The 26404-nt window shown below is 63.1% G+C and overlaps 1 protein-coding gene across 9 annotated transcripts; it reads left to right on the top strand.

Moving 5' to 3' along the window:
* Nucleotides 1-311: 311 nt before the first annotated feature.
* SH2B3 (SH2B adaptor protein 3) lies at nt 312-25455 on the top strand. 9 transcript variants are annotated; one of them, XM_075769738.1, is made up of 8 exons: nt 312-630; nt 9471-10256; nt 22753-22854; nt 23141-23232; nt 23350-23441; nt 23664-23878; nt 24216-24387; nt 24745-25455. In XM_075769738.1, the coding sequence occupies exons 2-8, from the start codon at nt 9498-9500 to the stop codon at nt 25038-25040; spliced, it is 1728 nt and encodes a 575-aa protein (XP_075625853.1). In that variant the 5' UTR covers nt 312-630; nt 9471-9497; the 3' UTR covers nt 25041-25455. The 9 variants fall into 9 exon arrangements, with proteins under 9 accessions (XP_075625853.1, XP_075625851.1, XP_075625852.1 ...); XM_075769736.1 differs by having other exon boundaries at nt 23661-23878; XM_075769737.1 differs by lacking the exon at nt 312-630 and adding an exon at nt 2195-2549.
* Nucleotides 25456-26404: the final 949 nt, after the last annotated feature.

The raw sequence follows: 26404 nt of genomic DNA, 5'->3' as shown, positions 1-26404 counted from the left end.
GAGCCAAACATTTCCAGATGTCACCCCTAGACCCTCTCCAGGTAGAGAGGGGGGGACTCCCATCTCACCCGCAGCCGATCGCATCCCACTCGGGGAAATGCCGACGTGCCGCTTCCAAACCACCCCACGCATCCTGAAAACGAAGCGGGCCGGAGCACGGGAGTTAAAGAGAGAAGTGGGAAGGACCGTTGGAAACTGGTGAAGGCTTTTAGGGGAGAAGCAAGCAGCAATGGTTAAAAGCTGAACGCGATGCAGAGCGGAAGGGAAGCGGCAGCGTGTGTGTGTGTGTTCGTGTACAAGGGCATCTGCGCAGCTCTGCATAAACAAACAGAAAAAGCAGAAGTCGGTGGTAGTGAATTAGCAGTTAGGGACTGTAGAAAATCCATACAGGAAGCAAAACAAAAGAGAAATCTCAGGCCACGGGGGCTGAGGACGCTGAGAGGGCGCTTTTGAAATAGATGAAGCTCGTGAAGAAAAGTGTGCAATAGCTGCGAGCTGGGACAGGCGCCCGTGGGAAGGAGGGCCGGCACTGGGTTCCGCCGACCTCTTGTCCGTGCTCGGAAAAAAAAAGCCAGAAGGTGCAATTATGCATGAAGCAACGGCGGGAGGAATTAAAAAGCAGCTTTTAAGGTAAGATTTTTATCACGTCAGCTGATCCCAGCCACTTCCCTGTTGGGTTTGGGGAGGGCTGGTTGGTTGCAGAGTCACCTGGACCCCTGGAGCAGGCGATGCCCAAGGGGAGCGTGGGGTTAGAGCCCTGCAGGAAAGCTCTTCTCTCGTCTGGGGGGGTCGGTGGGACTGGAGGGGGGCAGTGGGGCTGCGTCCGCACCAGCAGCAGCCCAGGGCCATGGTCTGGGGCTGGCCAGCCCCAGGGCACAGCACCAGCGAGGGGGGGGGGGGTGTCCCATCTCCGTCTTTTCCCTGTCGGATGGGGATCGATTGGGAACGGAGGGGGCGAGCGAACTGGGGTGTATTTTAAAGCATCGCCGAGGATGGAGCCCACTGGTGGCGGCACACGAATGCCTGTCTGCAAACAGCTCAGCATGCCTCAGCCCACTCTCCAAGGGCAAAATCCCGCAGCTTCCACCTTCCCAACACCCACAAATTGATTGCATGCTGTCTGTAAAATCCCAGCTGCCACCTCCCTGGGTTTCCCTGGCTTGGCACGCTGGGTGAGCGCCAGCCCCCGGGGAAGGGCTGCTCCACCGTGGCTCTTGCACACTTGGTGTGAGCGGTGCCTGCGGGGGGGTCTGTGGGGCCAGGAGAGCCCCTCCGTCCCCAGCACTGCTGCTGCTCCTCAGGGAGGACAAGGCCCCCGAGGAGCTCTCGGGACGGCCGGTGACACGGGTGGGAGATGTTGATGGGCCAGACGTGATGGTACAGACCACAAACCAGCCCTTTCCTGGAAAAAAGTGCAGTGAAAGTTTATTGTCCTCCCATTTCCCATGGCTCGCAGGGTGGGCAGCTGCAGCTCTGCCACGCCGCTCCCGTTCCCCTGGGACAGGATGGCACCGGGACGACACCAGGACAGCTGAGCCTGCCCTGGATTCACCCACCCCCGTCCCCAGCCTTGCTTGGGACCAGAGGGACACTTACAACCGCTCTGTCAGGGCCGAATCCCTCACCCACTGTGCGAGACAACTGTGGGCTCCGTGGCCTGATTTGCTCCCGCCGGGCGTGGGCAGTGCCCCGTGGTGCCTTTTGCAGCAAGACAATTTCCTCGACCGAAAGGCAGAGGAACATGATGAGAAACGGGGTTTGAGACGGCATCTCGCCCACTGCTGCCACCGCAGAGGTCCCTCGGGTCCCAGCCCGCGGAGCTGTGGGAGGACGCGGTCAGGCAGGAACAGGAAAGCGGGGGGTTTTCCTGCACACACCCCTCCCGAGCCCCCAAAACGACCCCGCGCTCGGGCTCCCTCCTGACGTCCAGGGGACAGGGACCAGGCTGGGGCCGGGGGGGTGTGTGTGTGTGTGTGTGTGGGCAGTGCCCCAACACCCCCAAAGCCACAGAGAAAAAAAATTGTACGAGTCATAAAAACTTTTTTAAAAAAAATAAAGCCAACCCCCCACGAGCGCAGCCGGGCTGTTTTTTGCCGCTGCCTCCGCGGGCGCGGATGCGATAAGATAAAGACACCGGAGGGGAGGGGCGGCGCGGAGCGCTGCGCACCCGCGGAGCTACCGGCGGGGCCTGAACGGAACGACCGACGGCCGGGCGGACGGACGGCCGGACGGCCAGCCAGGCAGACGGCGCGGCCCCTCCGCACCGCACCGATCCGCTCCGCTCCGCCCCCGCGCAGCCTCCGCCCTCGGCCGCGCCGCTCCGCTTTACATAACCCGCCTGGGGCCGGGGTCCGCGCCCCGCGCTGCCGCGGCTCGGCTCGGCTCGGCTCGGCGGAAATGCGGAGTCGGCTGCTCCGGTTTCCTGCCTGAGCCGTCCCGAGCCGTCCCGAGCCGTGCGCCCCGTCCCGTCCCGTCCGCCCCGTCCCGTCCCCGGGCGCTCCGCCGCGCTCCACCATGGGCGAGCAGCAGCCGGACGCCTTCTCCTGCAGGTAACCGCGGGCGCGTAGCGGGACCGAACCGAGCCGGGCTGTGCCGAGTCGGGCTGTGCCGGGACAGGAGTCCCCGGGAAGCGGCCGCTGACAAAGCGAAAGTGGCGGCGGCGGCGGCGGCGGGGTCCGGCCGGGCGGGGGGGAGGCAGCGCGGCGGCCGCTTCTCCTGCCGCAGCCCCGGGAGCTTCCCCGGCAGCTGCGGGCGCGGACCCTCTGCCCCGGCGGAGCCCCAGCACCCCCGCTCCGGGAGTATGAGCCCCCTCCTCTGCCGGCCCCCGGCCCTCGGACTGCTCCCCACGCCCCCGCACGCCTTTTCTGCGGGGGGACGCTCTTCTCCCGGGCCTCTTCCTCCGGTTCCCTCCGTCCAGGGGCCATGGTCACCCTCGGGGACCCCCGTCCTCCCAGCACCCGTTTCCCCTGTTGGCAGTCCTTACCCCAGTGGCGCTGTTCTCCTGTGGGTGCCCCGAATCCTGGGGACCCCCATCTTTCCAGCACCCCTGTACCCCAGAGCACCCCTTCTTCCACAATCCCTGTCCCCCTCAAGGTCCTGCATTTCCCAGCACCCCTGTCCTGGAGCCCCCTGATCCAGGGGTGCAGCAGGCATGGAGCCAGCCCTGCCCCTCTCCTTCGCCTGCCCCCCGCAGCCCCTGGCGTGTGGGTGGCCCCTCTCGGAGGGTGCAGGACCCCGTGGGGTGATGCCCACCTGTCCCAGCCACCGTTGTGGGGTGCTGCCCTGCCCGTGGGGGCTGTGCCCTGCCTGCCCGCCCCGCTGCCCCCTTCTCCTCTGCCCCCGTGCCTGCTGCGAGTGTCAAGCGGCGGTGCCAGCTGGAGCCAGACTCCTCTGGCTTTCTGCTCCCCGCGGACTTGGTTGGCTCGCAGGCACTGCCTGCCTTGGCAGGCGCTGGCGCTCGGAGCACGAGGCCGATGCACCGGCACACAGCATCTCGGTGGCCTCTCCATGCCCTGCTGGCATGCCCAGTGCTGCTTGTGCCAAGCCCCAGCGGGTTCACCCGCAGAGAGCCTGGACCCGCTGGCTCCGAAAGCGGCAATAACACGGTCGTTGCTGCCCGGGGTTGGGATTTACTGTCAAGGAAACCGGGACGAGTTGTCGAGCTGCGATTTCGATATTGTTGTTGCAAATGGATTCAAGATGTGCTGGAGTTGTGGGCTGGTGTCCCAGGGACTTTTTGGGTTGCTGTGCTTAGGTAGGAAAAGCAGCCAGAGAAAGAGGCGGCCGGTGCAGCGACCTGGCGCTCCCTGCTCTCGCGCGTCCCTGTCTGCCATCCGGCTTTGCTGGCGGGTTACGGGACTGGAGTTTAAAGGCCCGTGAAATTACTGGCAGGTTTCACTTTGACTCGCCTCGGATTTCTTTTTAACTTGCTTTAGGTGCAGGAGTGCCTTGTCCCTGTACATTCCCCCTGACCCCGATACTGCTTTTATTTTCTCCTTTGCCTTTATGCATTTATTGCCTCCGAGAAGATTGTTTTGGTTTCACCGGAGCCCGCGGGGCAGCGGCTCTGCCAGCGCCGTGTATCGCGCCGGAGAGATTTGGGTGCAAGTGCCGGTGGCTTTTCAGGGGTCTTACCTCCTCCTCACCCAGAACAAACCCTGCCCACCCACCCAGGCGCGCGTGGGGCTGCTGGGGCTGACCCTGGCACCGCGAAGACGTCGGGACAAATCCCAGCGGGTAAGACGAAGTGAAAGTGGAAGAGCTTGGTGCTGGTGAGGTTTGTGGTACAGCCAGCGCTGCCGTTGCTCGGCGAGGTGGAAGGGCCGAATCCAGCCTTGGGGGGAGCGCTGCGGCGGGGAGGGAGAGCTAGGTTGGCAGGGGACTGAGCTGCCGGCCGCTCCCCTGTCCCCGTGGGTGAAGCCGGGGACCCCCATCCGGCCGCTCCCCTGGGAGCGCTCCCTGCGCCCGGTTTCTCCCACGCCTACACCGCAGCGATTCATTTCATGCAACAAAACAAACCCTGTCGAAAGAGGCCACCCCGCTGCCGGGCTTTTCCCCACAGGCAATGTGTGTAGGAGAGCGTGATGGTGTAAAACAGGCTGCAGGGTGCCAGACGCCACGGTGATGGGCGCTCGGGTGAACGGAAGCAGGCAGAGAGTGTCTGGGAAGCTGGGAATCGGCTCATCCTGGTGAGCTCCTATGGGCCAGGTGAGCCTGGAGCATCCGAGGTGGGTTTGGGATGGGCTGTCTCCAGCCGTCTCTCCCGGCGGAGCGATCAGGGGAAGCCAAACGGGTGGATTTCCCCTGGATTTAAAGTGCCGTCACATCAGTCACGTCCCCAGAGGTCTGCAGCGCTGCTCAGCCCACGCAGAGCTGTAGATTAAGGCCAGCTTTGGCCTTTAATTTAGCGAGTCGTGTAGTGCTAGGCGGTCAGATGGGGGCGGGGGGGTGTCCTGTGAGAAAGTGGGGACAGGGGAGCAAAATCAGCCTCCCCAAACCTCCCGGCTTTTAACCCGATTTCCTAAAACACAGCCTGCGTGGGCGTGCGGTGTGGAGGATCTCTCCAACCTGCTTCTCTGTTGCTTTTTACTTTTTTGGTTCAGCTCAGCCAAAGGAAAGAGAGGGAAGGTCCTCAGACACCCTGGGGTCCTCCAGCTTGTGTGGAAACAGCCGGTGGGTCGCAGGGAGCGGCGGTGCTGTGCCATCACCCTTACGAGACCCCGGAGAATCCACACCGCCGCGGGGGGCTGCTCCCAGAGAGAAGAGCAGGACAGTGCTGGGCAGTTTCTGCTGCGGGTTGTGCGCTGGCCTGACACACAAATAACCTCAGCCGTTCTCTAGCAATGCTGTCCATATGTGGGTGCTGTTTCGTGGGGGGTCATAGGGGCCCCGTCGCCCTCCTTCCCTCCCGTGGAGTCTCTCTGCTACCCTGGGTGCGTGGGCTGGGACTTTCTGGTCTGCTTGGGGTAAATCAGCAATGTTTACCCCACTGGTGAAAGTGGGCTGCTGGAAGGGAGAAGAGGCTCAGCTGAAGGGCAGCAATAGAATGTCATGGGACTTTCCGGGAGCACGGAGTTGGGGCTGCTTTCCATGGCCGTGCTCGCGCTGCAGCCAGCGTGCCCAGGGCAGGGGATGTGCCGTAAACACGTCGTGTCGTGACCCAGCTTGGAGGAGGCTGAAATTGGGGTGCTCCCCTCCACCCCCCCTTTACCCGCATCAGGAGGCTGCAGCCAGCCCCTTTCCCGCCTCTCCCCCCCCCACCAGCCCCTCTCCTGCCTCACTGAGCAGCGGCGTCTCCGTGACCGTCCCCAAACGGCCGCGCCACCCCGCGCTCTCAACCCAGGGTCGCATCCAGCTGGTCCTCCAGCATCCACCGCCCTGCTGCCCAGGGGATCGGGATGCAGAGAGGGGCTACACCGGCACCATCCCAGGGGGATGCTCCCCAAAACCCAGCCCTTGTGAGCCTATCGCTGTCGGGCTGGCCCCCCCCCCCCCCGGGGACCCACATCCCCCTGAGCTCCCCCCTGGGGACCCGCATCCCCCCGAGCCTCCCGCACCGGATGCTCTCCCATTGAAAAGTGCTGTTCATTGTAACCCAGCCTTTTATAGCCGCCTCGCGAGAGGGCTGCGGGGCCGTGCCAAGAAAGGCTGCTGCCGGCTCAGAATAGCTCTTTTCATGGAGGACATCCTGGGAAGGAACAATGTTCCCGCTCTTGGGATTGTGGGAACTTTGTATTTCTGCCACTCTGGGAGCTGCGGGGCCGGTGAGGGCGTCTCCCAGCCCCTCGCTTCGCTCCCTTCTGAAAATAGTCCTTAGGGTGAATTTTGAATAGCTTGTAAAAGGGAGCTGGAAACGCCGCCGGCCACTTTTCATCCAGTTGGGGAACGGTTGTTTCTGGGAGAGACAGCACATAAATCAAATTTCCTATTTACATTGCTGGCGTGCATTTTCCTGGCGTGGAGAGTACCGGTGAGGAGTCGTGGCCGGTTTCATTTTCGGATCGCGGTGCGCTGGCTGTGCTGCACATGCTCCGGGGCCGCCTGTGCACGCGCGTGTGCGAGCACGGCTCGCTCGGCACAGGGCACGGCTGGCAACGCGGTCTCTGCTCCGTAACCTTTTCCTTTGAGGCCGGATTTGCAGCGCTGGGAGCTGGAGGGTGCCCTTCCCGTGCGGCCGCAGCCCCCTGCGTGGCTGTTCCGTGGTGGGAAGGCAGCGGGCCGGATCCTGCAGCCCCTCCGTGGCATGGCTGGCCAGCTGGCTCCGATCCACTCATCCTCCGGGAGCGGGTGGCAGAGCTGCGGTGCTGGCTCCTGGCATTGCCCCGGCGCTGCTCGGTGCTGCCGGCTCCTCTGGGTGCAATTAAACAGCAAATGCATTTACTGGGATTTTTGCCACCACAAAGACACAAATAACCCATTGCCGGATCCAAGCCGTGGCCTCGGGGTTACCGTCCCGGCCGGTGCTGGCACCCGCTGCCGCAGCCGCGCTCGCCAGGTTGGGCAAGAGTTTAATGAGCTCTCCCGGGGGCGGCTCGGCTGCGGGGCTGGGTCCTGCGCAAGCCAGGGCTCGCAGCCCCAGCCTGCATCAACGCCGGCCCGCGGCCCGTCCATCCCATCTCGCTCTTCCTCGAGGTCCTGGCCCAGCACCCCAAAACACCCGCAGCACCCAAAACCAGCCCCGCGGTGGGGCGGGCTGGGCAACGTACAGCTCTTCCAGCGGCCGGGGGGGCACGTTAGCCCCCCCATCCCAGCCAGCCCACCGTGTGTCCGGGGGTGGGCTGGATTCGCCAGTCAGTGCAAATTAAAGCTGTGAGCAGTTGCAACAAGTCCTTCGGCTCCGTGGTGACCTGCAGGATGGCTGGGAGCCCCTTTAGGAACGTGTGGGGTATAAGGGATGCGGATGTCAAGCCTCCCTTGAAGCCACCGGCTGCCGAATTCCGGCATCATGGAGCACGACGGGCCGGAGCAGGGAGAAGCCCACCCGGCAGCGGGCACTCGCATCCCTGCGGCATGTCCCTGCCGAAACCTGGCGCCAGGCGGAGGAGCGGGATGCTGCTGCGGTAGCTCAAGCGTGGATTCAGCCGGGTTAACCGTTGCCACGTGAGAAGCGTGCCAGGCAGGAGCAGGGAGGACGGCATCGCGGTGTGTGCCGGTGCCGGCAGGAGGAAGCGCTGGGGACGTATTTCCCATCGTTACGCCGGTTGGAAAAAGCACGTTGCTACCGGAGACGGCCTTCGGCTGCTTCCCGCCGCGTGGTACGGTCGAAGCTCAGCTTTTCCCACGCTGCAAACCTCTCCTGAAGCCGGCATGGAGCAAGCTTGGAAACTTGGAAGGCGCATTCCCGGTTCTAGGAATCTCCCGCCCACCTAAGGAGCCGTCCACATGGCTGCCCCGCTTCCCTCTGCATTTTCGGGGAGCATCCCGCCGAGCGTGCCGGCAGTGCCGCCGGCTGCGGTGGTGATTCCCGGGTGCCGGGAGGAAGCGGGAGCGCAGCGGGAGGATGCTGAGTCATCTGCAGGCTGGCGGAGCTGATAGACGGCCGCACACGGGGGCCCCGTCGGGGGGTTCGGCCGGGCCACAGGCGGGAGCACGCCCGGCACCGCCGCAACGCCGGCCGGCCCCGAGCCTCGGGTGGCTCTTCTGAGAAGCTGGGCTCCGGCGAGGCTGGCGGGGGGCAGATAACATCTCCCCTCGCCTAGAAACTTGGTAGGAGGTACTAGGAAGGGTGACGGGTGGGCAGAGATAGAGGTCCACTTCCCGGCGTTATCGCCTCCTCGGCTGCAAACAAGATCCGCCGTGCCGCATCGCCCTGCTTGCTTCCTCCCAGCCCCTCGTTTTTTGCCCCCCCCCCTTTTTTTTTTTCTTTTTTTTTTTTGTTAAATTTTTCCTCCCCCCCCCGACAAATGCAATCACTTTTCCTCCCCTCCCAGCAGCCGGGGTGCTGCTGCCGAGCGGCCGGCGTTTCGAGGAGGCGGCGGTGCCCGTGCTGGCGCAGCAGGATCCGGGTGGGTTGGCCGATGTTTCCTGCCTGAGCAGAGTGCACGGCCCCGATAAGTGCCGTGGGCGAGCACGAGGTTCGGCGGTAAGCAGCGCAGCGCAGCCAGGCCAGCCGTAGGCAACGCCGCTGCCGGGCTCAGCCGGGCACGCCGGGGCGATTGCACGCCGGCCACAGGCGCCATCAGATTGGCCTCGAAGCAAAATCTGCTCAGGGCAGAGATACGGCGTGGGGTGCCGGAGCCCAACGGCCCCTGTGTCCCGCAGGCTTCGGAGCATCCCCCCGGGGAGATGTGCTCATCCCTGGCCGGTGGGGCTGGGCGGATCTGGCAGGCGAGGCAGCTCCGACCCTGGGTTGCTGCAGCTTTTCATGTTGTTTCCTCCCCCTCGTGCCCCCACTCCAGCTTTATCAGCTCCGTTGAATCAGGTCCCTGGAGGGAAACCCATTGGCGCTGCGAAGCCTTGGCAGGAGGCGAGCAGATGCGGCCCGGCCGGGCGTCCCCATGGGACGGCGGGCAGCTGCAGGCAGCTGTGCGGGCAGGAAGCCGCGCAGACGCCCTGCGCCGGGACCTGCCTGCACCCCACCTTGCAGGTGGGGAAACTGAGGCACGGCCCTGCGAGGTAGGGATGGGGATGCGAGGCGCTGCCGTGGGGCTGAGCGCTCGGCGTCTTGCGCTGCCGCTGCCCATGCCAGACGGTGGGTCACGAGCCGTAGCGGTTGCTCACGCGGCCGTGCCGCTCACCGGGGAGCCGGCTGCCCCCAGGCCGGCTGCGACGCGTGTCCCCACGCTCTGCCCCGGTTAACGAAGCGGCTTTGACGGGGGGCCAAGCTAACCACGGCGCACCCCGGGCCAATCGCCCCGCGGGTATGCATCCAGAGCGGCGCGCGGCCGTGCCAACCGGGGGCTGCCGGGGCGGGGAGGAGGTGTCAGGGTGCGGGGGCTGCTCTAACGCCGCCGGTGTGCTCTGTCTTGCAGCGCGGCCGCCTCGCTGGAGCCACGGCAATGAATGGGCACGCTCTGCCGGCCGGCACGCCAGCACATCCCCGGGGCTGGCATGAGTTCTGCGAGCTGCACGCCATCAGCACCGCCAAGGAGCTGGCGCGGCACTACCTGCGCTTCGCCACCGAGCACCCGCACCATGACCTCCTGGCCGCTGAGAACTTCTCGGTGCATTTCACCGACCTCTTCCAGCAGTACTTCTACCATGAGGTGAAGGAGGGCTTTGCTATGAACCAGCTCCGCATCCTGCCCGCCGGCCCGGCGCGGGATTACCGGGAGACGCACCGGCGGCACACGGACGCCTCCCTGGGCACGGTGGCCACCAAAGCTGAGGTGGAGCCGGGCACCCGCCCCGAGCAGCCCGTCCGAGCCCCCGAGGCCACCCCGACGGGACTGCGCAAGTCCCGGAGCTCGGAGGAGCTGGCGGGGCCGGCACGGCGGCCCTTCTCGCTCAGCCAGCTGCGCAGGAGCTGGCGCAGCCTCTTCCGACGCCGTTCCTCGGACGCCCTCCCCGGGGATGGGGATGGGGAGGCGGCGGCGGAGGCGGCTCTCAAGCCGGGACTGGGCAAGCGCATCCTGCCGTGGGGGCTGTCGCGGGAGCAGCCCCCCGAGGTGCGCAAGGAGGGGTTCCTCAAGTACGGGCTGCTGGACGAGACCTCCCTGGACAGCGGGACGCGGTGGCAGCGCTGCCGCCTGGTGCTGCGGCGAGCCGGGACGCCCGACGGCGAGGAGTACGTGTTGGAGCTCTTCGACCCGCCCAAGGTAAAGACCTGCCGGCTTTATATACGTGTGGGTATTGGCGGCGGGTTGGGGACGATGCCGGGGTGCTGGCACGTCCCACGGGGAGGAACGGGGCCGTGGTGCGTCCCTGGTCGCAAGGGTCTCTCCCCGTGGGCCATGTCTGGGCACGAGCCCGGGATCCGGCGCTGCCGCTGCTTTCCCTCTGCTCTGGCCGCGGAGGCTGCGCCCTGTTTGTTTGAGACCTCGGAGAAGGAGAGCCAAGCCACTGCCGTGGGCTCACGTTTTGGGGGGGCGAGAGGTGCTGTGACCACGTGCCAGGGGTGACGCAAACACCGACTGTTACGGTCGCCCGAGACGCAATTGCGTTTCTCCCCGCTGGGACCCCAAGCCTGGCTTTTTTGGGTAGAAGCAGAGCGCCTGCTTTGCCCTCGGACGCAGAGCTGAGGATGGGGGCCGGTGGCCTCCGCACCGCTCGTTCCCAGCCCCGTGGACCCGTCCCAGCAAGGCGGGGGGTCACTGGGTCTGGCGACCCCCAAATTCACCCTGTCCCCGCTGTGCCGTGGCTTCAGCAGCCAGGGCGGCTGCTGGCCTGGGCAAATTGGGAAAGGAAAGGGAATATAGAAATTAGGCTCTGTGCCTTCCTCTGCTCCCCGTGGGACCTGTAAGGGAGTTTAATTTTATTTTTGTAAGTACTTTTGTGGCTAGAAATTCAGATCCCGACTGCCCCAGGGAGCTCCCCTGGTGCTTAGACGCTGGCTGGAGCGGAGATGATGCAGGATGTGAGTGAACGGGGAGCGATGCGGGGGGAGCCGTGGTGTTTAATCTTTAAAAAGACAGTTCCTCCACATGGCAGATCTTACGCAGGCGTGATGGGCTGGGTTTTCTCTTTCTCTTTTTTTTTTTTTTTTTTCTTTTTTGGTGTGTTTGTTTGACTTTGATGATTAACTTGTGCTTCGGAAGGAGGAGGACTCTGGTAGAGCCAGAGCCTTGTCCCTGCCTTCGGGCTGTGTTTGCTGCTCACTGCTGTAGCGGGACCAGGGAGCTGCCAGCTGAATTCCTGCTATTTCTGTCAAATGACTCCAATATTACATATTTAAAAAAAAAAAAAAAGAAAAAAGAACACCAAAATTGTGAAATCTGAAAGTAAAAGCCAGTTTTGCTTCATTGGCCCAAAAAAACCAAAAACGGGATTGCGGTTATTCGTCCCAGTGGGAGCATGTGTCCCCATCCCGGGGCACCGGGAGGTCCGGCTCCACGCAGCACCCCTCTGGGGCTCTCGGAGGGTGCTCCCAGCAGCTGGGCAGCACCGCTGGGTGCTGGCATGGTCCGGCCCCGGCTCGCTCGGACGGCACCGGGCATGTTGGACCCCGCGCCAGGGAACGGCCCGGCCGGTGGGGAGGAGGAGGCATCGGGCTGGTGCTATTTTGGACGTCGCTGCCAAATCGGCTGCTGGCTTTGCTCCTCTGCATCCTCGGTGGCTGTTGCCCAGACCTGCCCTCGGGGCTTTGCAAAAGCCAAAAATAAAGGCGAAGTGAAGGGATGCCCTCCCGGGCGTGGGCACGTTCTTCCTCTCCCCGCAGCCCCTGACCGGCTTTGACCCATGGCGGGGGGGGGGGACGGACGCATTTCAAACAAGACATTTGGCAAGTTCTGCCCCATTATTCCCTGCGGTTTGCGATAAATCTCCGTCCCACGGAGGTTTCCCGGTGAGTCCCCGTCACGGCGGGGCTGGGGACCCTGCGGTCCCCCGGGGCCTCGGGCTGGGGGGTTTCTCGGCCAGGTCTGCGGAAGGTGGGGGGGGGGATGTTCCTCGCTGGATTTTGTGAGTCTCCGGAATAAATTGCTTCCTGTGCAAATGTACTCAGGGCGGGTCCTTCCTTTCTAATTAACTGGGCCGGGGCCAGATCCTGTCTCCTTTACAGCAGAATCAATCCAGCCCCTTTCCGAGTAACTGCGGTTGAATTCTGGGGATTGTGGAAAGTCCCTCGTAGCGTTGGTGGGTCCCACTCCCCAAACCCAGCAAGGGAGCAAACCTCAGAGCAGTGGGAACAGAACAGCTTGTTGGCGGTTTGTTTTTTCTTTAAAAATAACTAAATAATAACCAGTGAGTCCCCGGGGAAGGCTGTGGGGAGCTCCCTCCCCTCCCTCCTCCGGCCCTGGGATGCTCACGGGGCTTTGCTGCTGCCTTTTCCCCCGTGTCGTGGATCTGTTCCTGATTTAAAGATGCCGTTGATCATCATGAAAGATTAACGTTTTTAAACAAAGTCACCGTAAAAACGGTCCTTGCGGGCTTTCATCCTCATCCGGTCTCTGGACACTTGGGTCATCCTCAAGGTCTTCTCAGAAGTGCCCTCCTCTTGTCCCTTTCTCCCCTTTCGATAACACGATGTAAATCAAACGTCAGCTCAGCCCCCCAGCTTTACAGCATCAAGCCAAGTTCCCAGATACTCAACACCTCGCAATGACCTCGGCAGTGGGGGGTCCGTGGGGAGAGGGGGGGTGGCCCCACACCTGCCCCACCATGGCTCGCCCGCTGCTCCCTCGCTCTGCTTTTGCCAGCTTTTATCTTATTTTCCCCCCCTCCCGGTGCCTCTCAGCCTAATCCCGTAACGTGCCCGGCATCAAAGGGAGCAGGGCGCTTTGAAGAGCCCCAATCCCATTTACCGCTTGGGCGGCTGCGGCCGGCGCTGCGCTGGTCCGAGGGGTGAGTGCCGGCGAGCCGTGCCGGAGCTGCCGGTGGTCCCCGCGGCGCTGCCCGGCGTGGGCATCCCGTTCCCCGGGGATGTGCCGGTCTCGTGGGAGCTTCAGGCAGGTGAGATGGGGTTTCCCGCGCTCGCAGCTGCTGCTGGGTTGGTTTTGGTGTTGCTCCTTCCTCTCTCCGGCCCCGGGAAAACGATGTTGCCGAGGAGGGATTTGGAGGCGATGGGATCCGGAGCTCTCCAGGGAACGGGTCGCAGCCTGGCTGCAGGGCACCGGGTGGGCGCAGGGCACCCGGTACGGGGTGGGGGGCACCCGGACCCCCACCCTGGGGACACGCCGGAGGGTGCCGGTGTGCCGGGGAGAGGAGGGGTGCGAGGATGCCGTGCTGCTGAGGGGGGTCAGGGTGAGGGGATGGTGCTCTGTGGGCCCATCCTGAGCAGGGGGATGTCGGGATATCTCTAACGCTTGTACGTATGGGTGTGTAAATATGTGGGCACAGGAAATCCAGTGAAACCCTGGCTATGGTTCTAGGTGTGCAGCCCGCGTGGATTCTCTGATGTCTAGTACTAGGGCAGTGCTCGCCAGTCCTCCCTGCTTTCTGTGGAGGCACTGAGGGCTTTCTCTTCTACCCCGCCTTTTATTCTCGTAGAACTTGTAGGATTGAGTAGCTCTGAGGCCTCTCTACTTTCATAAATTTAAGCTAAAGCTGGCAAAATAGGTTTGCATGTTTTAGGGCAGTCCTGTGGGGTTTTGGGGCTGGCCTGTCCCTCAGCCCAGCCCCAAACGCCTTTTGTATGGCCAAGTCCTAAACTCCCTGAAAACTCTGATTTGCAACGGAAATGTCCTGAGCCGTTTGTGTTGACCAGATGTTTTTCCAGGAAGGGGAAGGGAAATGGGATTTGCATTTGCGCTGGTTTCTTTATAGCGTTTTAATGAAATCCAGTGCATCCCATAAATTAATGGCATGCCGAGACAAGCCGGGAAGATTCCTTCCGGTGAAAACCCATGGTGCCTCTGTCATGGCTCGTACGTCTTCAGCTGTGGCCACAGGAGGAGCAGTATTTTTATCTCTGCTCAGCGTGAGACTGCTTTGACTTCCTTTTTTTTTCTTTTTTTTTTTTCTTTTTTTCTTCTTTTTTTTTTTTTCTTCTTTCTTTTTCCCCTTCCTTTCACCTGAAGCTGGTTTCTGAGAACTGCCACCTCCTGAGCAAGCAGGTCCTACGACGCTGCCCTCCGATTGTCAGCACCCGGGGCTCTGCGCGGCAGCCAGCCGGGCACGGGGTGGGGGCACATCCTGGCGTTGTGGTCCCCGTCCCCATCCCGGCTCCTCCTGGAGCAGCTTTGTACTTCCAGGAGCAATTGGGGCTGCTCAAACGTGGCCTTGGGTGACTCAACCGAGGATACGTGGAGCGGCAAAGGGTGAGCTGCTGCTGGTTCCTGCCTGCAGGGATGGAGAGGCCACGTTTTTGGGAAGCCTTGACCCCAGCAGCAGCTGTGTTTGCATCCCTATCCCAGGCCGGGACTTGAGCAACCCCCCCTCTTTTTGCAGCACAATGCTTTGCTTCAAATCCAAAGCACGGTTCCTCTTCTTAGTGACCTGTAAGTACGCTTAAAACTGCACACGCCAAGTTGGATGCGCGAATGCCCTTCTCACCGCTGCAGCCCTGTGAGCTCCTTTGTTCCTCTAGTCCTGCAAAAAAAAAAAACAACCCAAAAAAGCTGCAAAATGGCCTTTTCCTCCCAGGGCCGTCATGAACAGGGCACCCTCTGCTCGCGGGCTCCGGCAAACCCTAGGGGTTTGCCGGAGCCCGCGGGCAGGGGTTGCCCCACAAGAAGGGGTTTGCCGATGATGGGAAGCAGCTCAATGTCCCGTCATCGCCCTGGCCCGGGGAAAGGCACGTTTGTGTCAAGCTGGATCCCATTTGATGTCCTCCATCCTGCGAGCCGGAGCAGGCTGGACCATGTGTGCTCCTGCCCTCGTCCCCGTGGCTCGCGCCGCAGTATTTTTCCTCTCTTTTTTTGCAATAAGAATGTTAAACAGCCCTAGGCTGGTGGGGGTTGCTGCCTTGATCCTCCAGCCAAGAGTGACCCTGTTGCATCATCCCTTGGTGGCTGGCCAGCACGTGGCCGGAGGGCTACATCCCTCTCCCAAGCATCTCCAGGGACCACGTCCTTCTCCTGGCATCCCTCTCCCTGTATCCCCAGGGATGGATCCCTCTCCTGGCATCCTTCTCCTGGCATTCCCAGGGACCACATCCCTCTCCCAGCATCTCCAGGGACCACATCCTTCTCCTGGCATCCCTCTCCCTGTATCCCCAGGGATGGATCCCTCTCCTGGCACCCTTCTCCCAGGGATGACATCCCTGTCCCAGCACCCCCAGGGACCGCATCCTTCTCGTGGCCTCCCCAGGCCAGGAGCTGGGAAACCTGCCGTGGGGTAAGAGCCGAAGGGGTTTGGATGTACCGTGATTCCCTTGGAAAAGGTGAAACTACACCTGAAGGTGCCTGGAGCGGCACCGAAACCCGCCCACAGACTTTCACCGCCGAGCGGGGGGGGCGGCGCATCCCCTTGCCGCTTTGCTTTCGGCGCTGCGCTGCTCGCTGTTCTTCGAAGGCGCACGGGGCTGGGCGTCCTTTCGGCTTTTTGAGATTTTGGTGGTGACTTTTTCTATAGGGTTTTTTTTTTTTTTTTTCCCCACTTTTTTTTTTTTTTGGTATCGTAGGGGGAGGGTGCATGGGGGGGAGGGCAACGAGACAAAAGGTTATTTGTCATTTATTAACCACAACTTTTTCCATCCTTGGTCATGCACGGAAAAAACACTTTTAGCAGAGTAACCACAGCCCCGGCGTTAATTGCTGAAGAGCAGAGTTTCTTATTTTGGAAACTGTGTTGCTGGGATGGAGCTCGCGAGGTCTCGATTTGGGTTGTGAGGGGAAGGGTGCGGGACGGAGCCCCGACGTGCCGCTTCCCCGCGCGCTGGGCTTGTTGGGGTTTGCAGAAGGGCTCGGAGGGTTTCCTTTCTTTTTAACCCCATCCTTTAAAAGCCACCCTGCCGGCGGGTGGGGGGGGGGGTTACCCCATCGCCGTGACCCCTCTGCTCACGGCGGCGACGCTTCGCTGCCTGCCGGCACGTGGCTGATCGCGGCTGGGGCCGTCTGCCTCGCGCGGATGCTGCAGAGCTGCTCGGGTAGGAAAGCACCGCGTGCAAGCTGCGAAGCGAGCGAAAAATGGAGATGTATAGAGAATGACAGGAAAAGGGACTGGGAAAGCATTCAAGGACTGCGCCGCTTCCCCTCGAGCCTCCCGCAGCTGGGGGTGCGAGGGGCTGTGGGGTGCCAGTGGGTGCGGAAGGGTGCTGGGTCCCGCTCAGCCCCGGCAGCCGGTGTGAGATGCCCGGTGCTGTTTTTTGGGTGGCTGTCTCTCTTTCTTTTTTTTTCTTTTTTTTTTTTTCTTTTTTTTTTTTTCTTTTTTTTTATGGCCCAGGATGTGGTTGTTTCGAGGCTGAGCGCTGCTTCTTTCAAAGGTAAATATTTATGAGCCTGTACAGGCAACGCAGGGTCTGGAAGGATTCATCCCGGCGGCGGGGGGCTCGGCTGGGGCAGACCCCACTCCTCCCTGCCCCGCAGCCCTTCCCAGCTCTGACCGATGCCCGTGATGGGCATCGCGATCTTCAACGACATCTGGAGATGATGTTAAAAATGAAGCATTTTGGGCAAGATCTGCTTCCTTCAGCCAAGCAGGGCGCAGCACCGGGCAAGGGCCAGGTCCTGCTTTGGGACTGACATACCCACCCGGGGCGGGGGGGGCCAATGCTCCTGCTTGGGCTCTCGAAGCTCTTGCATCATCCTGGGTGATGTAAAACCCCGGGACATCCTGGGGACCCTACGGGGTCTGTGCTGGACACCCCGCATCCCCCCAGCCTCGGGGCCCAGGCTTTGGGGTGACTCAGTCCCCGGCTGCAGCCGGCTCCCCCTCGCAGGCAGCCACCTTGTTTACTTTCCGTGCTTGTTATTTATTCCAGGAAATTATTAAAGCAGCCCACGCTGGAAACGAATTTGGCTTAAAATGAAAAAAGAAAAAAAGAAAAAAGAGGCTGGCGAACACCGCCTGTTTACAGATCCCGTTTATAGCCCCCGTCTTCCCAAACCCCACTGTGAACGTGAGCCACTGGGCTCTCCGGTTTTGGGGTGATTTGCAGGGTTTTGGGGAGCGAGCATCAACTCATTCACGTGGATTTGGTGGCCGCTGAGGTTTATCACTGTACAAAGAGGGGCAGTCAGCCCTGAGGATGGGGTGGGGGTTTCTAGCCAGACCCCCCCCAAACCCCTCCCCGGGGGTATGGATTTACCTGGCGGCTCTTGGGGTTGCGTTTCGCAGCACCTCGGGTTTAGTTTAATAAGAAATAGGGGCTGGGCGGGTCGGTGGGGGGCCCAGGCTGTGTTTTCTCATGTCGCCGTTCGCCGGCGCTCGGCAGCCGCTCGGGATGGGAACAGAAGGAGCTTTGTGCCCCGGCCACCCCCGAGCCAGCGCTTCAGGCCGGCACAACAGTGCCTCTTGTCACCGCTGAGCCTGGTTCCCTCGGGGATGGCTCTGTCCCCTGCCACGAGCTTTGGGGATGCTCGGAGACGGGGCGTCTTGGAAACTCTTTTGTCCCTCTGGGGTTGGTGGGTTGAGGATGCTGGCTGGGGTTTGGGGAGGGCAGAGAGGGGGTTTTGGGGAGGTGACGGCCAGGGTCCGGCGGGGCTCGAGCTCACACAGCAGCCCACGGTGGGGATCACCTCTCCCGTTTCTCTGCTTAAGAGAGGCAGGAAACCTCCTATGCCCAGTGCCCCAAGCCCAGAACAGAGAACCCCATCATGGCGCTCACTGCTGCTCTCAGTAGGTTTCAGAGTGAACAGCCTCTGCGTGGAGGCAGAGAGGCCAGAGCAACCTGTGAGGGGCTGAGCTGGGCTGGGGGGGGTCCTGCAGCAGACACGGGGTGCAGGAGGCACGTGAGAGGCCAGGGGTGCGCAGGGAAATGACCCCGAGTCAGTGGGATCCCAGACCCCGTCACCAGCACCCGCATTGGGGCTGCCAGGGGTGGACCTGTCCCCGGGGATCAGCCCGAGGAGGAACTTCTGGATTAGCTGTGCTGTGAACCTGCGAGGCTGAGCGCTGGGATTAGCCGTGGTGCAAATCCCCGAGGATGAATGCCGGGATTAGCCGTGGTGCGAACACCCCAGGACACGTGCTGGGCTTATCGATGGTGCAGAGTCCTTGAGGATGACCATTGGGTTTAACCACGGTGAAAACTCCCAAGGACAAACACTGGGATTATCTGTGATGCAAAAAATCCCCAAGGATGAGCGCTGGGATTCCCCATGCTGCAAACCCCTGAGGACAAATGCCGATGCAGCGGACACCTTGCACCCTCCGGCACGACCCCCCCCCCCCATCCCCGCAGGACCTCCGTTGCCGCCCCGCTGCCCTGCGCCGGGGCAATGGGACGTGTTTCCCTTCCAGTTTGCCCGGCATCCCCCCGGCACGGGCCTGCGTGCCTCTGTGCTCCTGGGAAACTTCACAAAACTCCCGGGGCCGTGGGCGCGGGATGTGGTTTTACGCCCGGGCGCTCGCACCGCTGCAGCTCTCGGTGGCTGTCCGTCCGTCTGTCCATCCGCTGGCAGCCTGGCGCGGCCGAGTCGTGCCCGGGCACGCTGCAGCACCGGCGGAGGTTTGTTCCTCGTGTAAGGGGTACACGGCGGGCTCCATGATTTACAAGAAGTGATGAATCTCGCCCGTACCCGTCGGGGTCCTCGCACGAGGGCTCGCGGCACTTCCCCGCCTCCCGCGGCGTGACTCAGAGTGGAAGCGAAAGAACCGGCGTGGGGGAATCCCCGGCGCGTGGAGGGGCCGGCGGCAGCACCCGCCGCTCTCGAAGGATTTGTTCTTTGCTCCGTGCAGCCTCAGCCTGCCGGCCCCGCTGCCACGGCCGTGCCACCTCCGTCATCGCCGTGCCACCGCCGTCATCCCCTCGCCACCGCCGTCATCGCCGTGCCACTGCCGTCATCCCCTCGCCACCGCCGCCTTTGCCGGCAGGGAGCTGAGCACCGGCCAAATCCGCTGGGAAGCGGGGGGGTGGCTCCGGCTCCCTCCTGTGCAAACCAGCGGTCTGGGTGGGGGCGGTTTTGGGAAATCAGCTGAGCTCGGGGCAGGGGGGGTGTCTGGGTGGGTGGTGGGTGCCAGCACCCTGCCGATGTGTGGGCGGTGCCGGTGAAGCCTGGAGGCACCCGCGGCTCTCCTGCTCTCGTTCTTGGAAAGCTGGCTGCCTTCCTCGGAAAAAAAAGCTCTCCCGGCGTTTGCAGCGTCCCCTGCGCATCCATGCGGGTCGTGCTCCTTACAGCAGCGGCTCAGAGCATCACAGCCAGAGCTTTCCCGGCACGTGTGGGTGGGCTGGGAGGAGTTTTGCTTCCCCCCCCCCCCCAAAAAAAAAATCTAAATCCAAAAGATCCTTGTTGGAGAGGTGTGGGGGGACCCGCCGTGCTGAGCCAGCTCTGCCCGGCGGTGATTTCCCCACCGCTTGCTTGCACACGAAGGCACGAAAGGGAAGCGGCAAGGTGTGCTGCGAAGGCTGCCGGAGGGAGAATCACCGCGACAGGAGCCGGCGGCGCTCATCGGCACGGACAGCCTGCCGGCACTGCGGCCGCCCGCGCCCCGGCCTTGCCTATACGCAGGTAGTAAAGCAAGCGAAGCGGTGGGCGAAGGAGCAGCGGTGAGAGCTGTTACCGGGGCTTTGCAAGGCGGAAACGCAGCAGCTCCTCTCCACGCGTGCAACGCCCAAGTGCAGCTGTGACCTTGGCCTGACCTTCAGCTCGCACTCCTGGCACGACCACAGCGCCGAGCTGGCGTCAGTCTCCTTCCTATGTGTGACAGATACCGGCAAACCCCACTTTCTCCCTGCGCTCCCCAGGTGCGCGCCGGCGGCGGGGGCCGTGCCGGCAGCTCCCCGTGCCGGGCTGCATCTCCTCGTGCCGCGCCGGTGCTCACGGTGACACCCCACGGGGACCCCCCCCCCCCCCCCCGGGGGCTGGGGATGCCGGGGACACGGGACGGGGGGGGGGGTGCCGTGGGGTGTCCCCCCTGCCGCGGGTTGAGCCTTGGGCTCCAGCGGGATGCTCTGGGCAGGGAGCAGGAGGGAGTTTCATCCTGGGGGGGGCATTTTCCTCCGTCTTCCGGTTTGTCCCATGTCCCCTGACACTGGGGACAGGTCTGGCCTGGCTAAAGCTGCGTATTTTTAAACTCTAGAAAAATCTCCTGCAAAGAAAAACCTACAAATGCTGGGGGGGTCAGCAGATCACAGGGGGGAGGACGCCGCTCTCAAGCACTAAATTTAAATAGGTGCCAAGAGCCGGCGTGGCTCCTCCGTCCCCAGCTGACAGGACCGTCGTCCCCATCGGTGGCCTGATGTCCCCAGCAGTGCCCGGCCACCCTCAGCCCCTGACAGGGAGCGGGAATTTGGGGAGCCGGGCTGGATCGTGCTGCCGTCAGCAGCCAGAGATCCCCCATGTCACGCCCCAGGACGGCCGAGTTTGCGTGTCGGGTGTCAGGACTGGGGGTGCCGCAGCGACGGCGCGGTGCTGGCTGTGTCCTGGGGGCTTGGGCGTGCACCTTTACACGGCATCGTGGCTCTGGGTGATTTTTTTTTTGGGGTGCTCAATCTTGTGCTGGGGTTTCCTCTATATGCACAGGATCCTTTGGGGAGCGGTGGGGTGAAGTGTCCAGGGAGGGAGCTGATGCCAGTTGGGCTGGGGGGGGCTGAGCTGGGGCAACATCCTGAGCATCCTGAGCATCCCATCCTGAGCATCCTGAGCATCCCATCCTGAGCATCCCATCCCAAGCATCCCATCCCATCCAATGCCCAGGTGGCAGCAGGGGGGGGGTACCCAGCCCCACGATGCTGCCGTGGCATCTCTTTTGCCGAGAAGGAGCCCGTGGGTGCTGGGCGACCACGCGGTGTGTTGAGTGTGCAGTTTTGGTTACCAAGAAATCCCTTTCTCGGTACCAGCCGCCATCGAGTAGGGCATCTTGCGGTCAGGTGCGGCGGTTCGGGGGGTGGGGGCACCGTCCCTGCGGTAGGCACTTCTCCGAAGCCCGACTGGTTTTTCGGGCACCGTATCTCTCTGCTGCATCATTTCCTTGTCCCTTTGTGCTCCCCCGTCTACGCTCTCCCCGGGGCTTCGCCGAACTCCCTTTTCCTGGAATTTCCCGCTTCCTAGGAAGGCGGGAGGCCGACCCCAACGCCACGATCGGGATGCATGCCGATAACACCCGCCGCGCCGACGAGTTCGGGGACGTGCCGGGCGTCGCAACCCATATGCGGGAAAACAGCCAGGACGGGCAACCCATTCGCTTTATCCCTGCAGGACTTTGCACAGGACGCGGTTATCTTCCAAGGATGGTTAAAAAGTAAATCTCCTTCGGGATAAAGCACCGGCGCCACCGCGGCGGCTCGCGGCACCCCCCCGCCCCCCCGGCCCCGTCGGCGACAGTGATTGCAGCTGCAGCTGCAATCACTGTCGCCGACGGGGCCGGGGGGGGCGGGGGGGTGCCGCGAGCCGCCGCGGTAGCACCAACCCCGTTGCACGATGCCGTTCGGCGAGCGACTTCTAAGAACTTTCTTTTCGGCACAGCTCGGCGCTGATAAGGGCTGATCCCTCTCATGCTGCGTTTCCGGCCCCAAAGTACACCGAGTCTTCGGTCGAGAGTGTCGAGGGAGGGAGGAAGGGGGTGGGGGGGGTGGGGATGGAAAAACAAAACAAAAAAAAAACCCAAACCCCAAAAACCAACTAAATGTGGTTTAGTGAGCGTGCCATGTCCCCCATCGCCTTGTGGGGACCCTCTTGGGGTTGTGCAGGTGGTTGGGGACATGCCAGCCAAAATTTTGTCACGCCGTACTGGCACCAAGCCCGGTGCAGGGTGACGAGCGTGCCCGGCACACACCGGTGCTGGTTGGGTGTTGCCAGATTGCACAGTGCGGCTCGCTCGCTCGGATCCGGCCACGGCGGCGAGCACGGGGAGGGGATGGGGCTGCTCCATTGCCCAGCACCGGAGCAGTGGGGTCCCTGGGGTGTTTTGCACCCAGAAGGGTCCCCAGCACCCGTGACGCAGCCCGGTCCCGGGGGCGGCTGGGTGGGCACCACGTGCCGCAGCCTGGCGGCAGTCAGCGGCTCGCTTGCCGGTGCACAGGGCGCGCAGAGGAACCAAAAGCTGCCGGGAGGGGTATTATTAGCCTTTCTGGAAGTGTTTGCTCAGCATTTTGTCATGTGCCTGCGTCAGCACCAAACCAGCCGGGCGGCCGCGGGGAGCTCTTGGCACGCCACCACCAAGCGCGGGGCCGACCCCCCCCACCCCCCCCCCCCCCATAACCGGGGCGCTCCCTGCCTGCACCCCGATTTCCCCATCAGTGCACACGGTCTCCCCGGGATGTACTGCCATGCTGGGCACCCCCTTCGCCCTCCTCTCCTCCACCCGTCCCTCTCCCGCCGGGTCCTTGGGGGCCACCAAGATGGGTCCCCACTCCGGGTGCTGCTCGGCCCCCCCCCAGTGCGCGCCGGCAGTGCCGTGCGGGGTATTTCCTTGCCACGCGGGGTATTTCCATGCCGGTGGGGTATTTCCCTGCAGAGCAGGGTATTTCCTTGCCGGCTGCCGTGCCTCGGGTGGCTCCCGGCAGACTTGACCCCGTCCCAGCAGAGCAGCGGGATGTGGGGGCGATGGTTCAGGGGGGTGCGGGGTGCGGGGGGGTGTTGGGGCTCAGCTCAGCCGCTGCACTCCCCTCCGCAGGGCTCCAAGCCGAAGCTGCACGCCGCCTGCTCTGCCGTCCAGGAGGTGCGGAGGTGCACGCGCCTCGAGATGCCCGACAACCTCCACACCTTCGTCCTCAAGGTAGGGCCCGCCCGAGGGGGTTCGCTGCCAGCCCCGAGGCCTTTCCCACCCTCCGGGGTGCACGTGGCTGCCAAAGGCTCCTGTGCCAAATTTCGGTTCCTCTTCCCAGCCAGGGAGGGGGGTGCACGGGGTTGGGGGGGGGATGTGGCATTCAGGGCAGGGGATGCTCTGCCCCAGCTGGGGTCAGGGTCAGTCCCCGAGTGTGGGTGGGTGGGAGGGGGATGCACCTCTCTCTGTCTCTCTCTCTCTCGCTGAAGCCCCCTTGTCCCTCTCCGATGTCCCCCAGGTCACCAACGCCACCGATGTCCTGTTTGAGGCGGGGGACGAGCAGCAGCTCAGCTCCTGGACGGCCGAGATCCGGGAGTGCGTGCGCAGAGGGTAAGCGCCCAGCGAGCGTCCCCGAGCCTGGGGATGGGGACAGCCACTCCATGTCCCCCTGCACCATTCCCGTCCCCCGCCACCCGTGCTCAGCCTGGCGTCTCCCATCCCCGGCAGGTCTGACGTGGGCGACCCCGAGCTCCTGGCGTGCCGGCACCCCGACCCCGTGGCCGCCAGCCCCACCGACAGCACCGACGCCGTCAGCCAAGGTGAGCGGTGGGGACGCCCGGGGGACCCTGGGGACAGGGCAGAGATGCCGGGGGCATCCCTCGCTGGGGCGGGGCGGGGGGAGCGGTCCCTGCCATGGGTGGCCAGGCTGATCGGGCATCCCCAAACGGCATGGCCGGGGAGCAGAGCCAGAGGGGAGGGGAACAGGGGTGACGGGCAGGGGTCCCCACGTCCCTGGGGCACTCATCCCTGTGCCCTAGCAGGGGCGACGCCGGGGGGCCCGGGGGAGGCGGCGGGGCCGAAGATGGAGCAGTTCCTCTCCTCCTGCCCCTGGTTCCACGGGCCCATCTCCCGCGTGAAGGCGGCTCAGCTGGTGCAGCTGGGGGGGCTGGAGGGCCACGGCGTCTTCCTGGTGCGGCAGAGCGAGACGCGCCGCGGCGAGTACGTGCTCACCTTCAACTTCCAGGGCAGAGCAAAGGTACAGGCGGGAGAGGGGCTGGGGTGGTGGTGGGGGAAATCTCACAGGAGCCCCTCGGGCAGCCCCCCCGCCGTGGCGTGGTCCCTGTCCCATCACGTCCCGCCCCAGGGAGATGCTCTCCTTGCCTGGTCTCTGCCCCGGTGCTTGCAGGTCTCTGTCCCTGCTCCTGGGGCGGGGGGCGAAAGCCCCTGCAGCGAGCAGTGCACCGCGGGCTGGGGATGCGGCACGTCGTGCTACGGCCATGTGTGTCCCCTCCCAAATATCCCCATGTCCCCCCATCATCTCCTCCAGCAAGGGAGCCGGTGGAAGGGTAACAGGTCTGTGCTCCTCCCCGCAGCACCTGCGGCTGGCGTTGACGGAGCGGGGCCAGTGCCGCGTCCAACACCTCCGCTTCTCCTCCATCGTGGAGATGCTGCACCACTTCCATCGCTACCCCATCCCGCTGGAGTGCGGGACAGCCTGCGACGTCCGTCTGTCCAGCTACGTCGTCGTCCTGCCCCAGCCGCAAGGTACAGGGGCGCGGAGGGACGGGGATGGTCCCATGGGGTGCGGGGATGGGGTGGTTCCCGTCCCGGCAGGAGGGTGCGGGGGCAGACGCGGGTGCCCCGGGGCTGGGCAGAGCTGGGCCCTCTGGCCGCACGTGGGGTGGGGGGAAGCGGAAGCGTCCGGGCAGCGGCACAAAAGGTGACTCCCGAGCTCCCAGCTTCCTCTTTTGAGAAAGGAGAAGCTGCCCCAAACCGCCAGCCGCTCCCTGCTGCAGCCAGGGAGGGCACGGGATGCGCCCCGCACCCCGACCCCGATACCCGCAGCGGGGGTGCCGGGGCAGGAGCATCCCCCCGACCGGCCGTCTCTCCCTCTGCCCGCAGCTCCCGGCTCCGGCAGCACGGTCCCTCTTCCCCTGCCCGTTCCCAGCTGGAGCCCCGAATTCAGCTTCGCCTCCGCCGGCTCCTCCTGCCCCCGCGGCCCCGACGAGACCCCCCCGGGTCCCCCACCGGAGCAGATCTTCCACCTGGTGCCGCCGCCGGCCGAGCTGGCACAGAGCCTGCGCCCGAGCGGGGCGGCCGTGGCCCCTGGCCCCCGGCACCGCGATTCGGACTACGAGGCGGAGGCGCCGGGCCGGGGCCACGTCCGCGCCATCGACAACCAGTACACGCCGCTCTGACGGGCGCCGCACCGGCACCGGGATGCACTTTTGGGTGGAGAAACCCTAAAGACTTTCTGAGTATCCCATCAAGAGAAAGAATGTACCTAGTTTCTTCCTTCTGGTTAGGGATGATTATTATATTTTTGCAAGGAAGGGGGTAATTTTTCACTCCAGTACGGGTGTGCTCCCTCTCTTCGGCCTGTTAAAGGGCCTTTTATTTTTATTTTTAGTTGTTGTTATCAAAGCTTTCTCATTACTGTTTACACACGCCGCTCCTGCCTGCGTCCCTGCGTGCCGAGCATCACGGCATCGGGCTCGGTCTCCCGCCTGTCCCTGACACCACAGCGCCCAGTGAAGGAACCGGGGTCTTGCGTTACACCCGTGTGATTGGAGAAAGGGGGGAAAAAAAAAAAAAAGGAAAAAAAAAAAAGAATTATAAATTCATCGAACAGTTGCTGCTCCGGGCTGTGCGCAGCCCCATCCTCCCGCCCCAGCACGTGCTGCCGCTGCCAAACCCTCCAGCAACCCCCGACCTGCCGGAGCTGAGCTCCCGCATCGGGCGCAGATGACGATCACGATCAAAATTTGGGCTTTTTTTTTTTTTTTTTTTTTTTAGATAAGGCAAAAACTGGCTTTTCTTGCTCTTCTTTTTTAACACAGTTGCAGTCACTCCCCGCACCAGCCATACTTACGCCGTCAGCCGTGCTAATGAAGACGTGAACACTAACTGCTCCATCATTAATGATGGCACTAGTTGAGAACTAGTGCAGAGACTGACAGTCAGTAACTCTTCCTGGTGATGGAAGCGCTTTTTCCTGGTAATTGAAGCATTTTAGGCACAAATCTGAAGTGAGTTTTTTCCCTAAAACACTTTTTTACCTCGCCAGCACAGGCAGCTGCCCAGCCCGGTCTCACTTGCCTTATTTTTTTACCTTTTTTTTGGTTTTTTTTTTTTGTTTTTTTGCCCCGAACCACTGTGTAACCAAGAGGTTGGTGGTATTTCAAGCCATGCAGCGGCCTCTCGCAGGTGGGGGGGTGCCATCGGCCTACGCCTCCCCGCCTGGAGGAAAAGCCTCTCCCAGCCACCCCCCCCCAAAACCCGCAGAGGGGCTGCACCCCCCAACGTGCCTCAGGTGGAGGAGCCCGGTGGCATCTCCAGGGCTGCAATTCCACGCGCCGCAGGCGCTTTCACTCCTTCGCCTGCCCGCATCTCGCCCCAGGAGCGCCGCTTGCGTGCACGGCGAGGTGTGCGCCGAGCAAGATGGAGCTCCCGTGGGAAGCACCGCGGTCATGCGGATCCCCGGGGTTCCGTGTCCGGTGAGGGCACCCGTGCAAGGTGCCGGAGCCCGGGAGCACGGCCGTGCCACAACCTCCACTGCCGA

This window comes from Balearica regulorum, chromosome 17 (assembly GCF_011004875.1).
Source record: "Balearica regulorum gibbericeps isolate bBalReg1 chromosome 17, bBalReg1.pri, whole genome shotgun sequence".
NCBI lineage: Eukaryota > Metazoa > Chordata > Aves > Gruiformes > Gruidae > Balearica > Balearica regulorum.
Note: the sequence above shows the minus strand (reverse complement) of the source record. Positions and strands in the feature narration are given on the sequence as shown.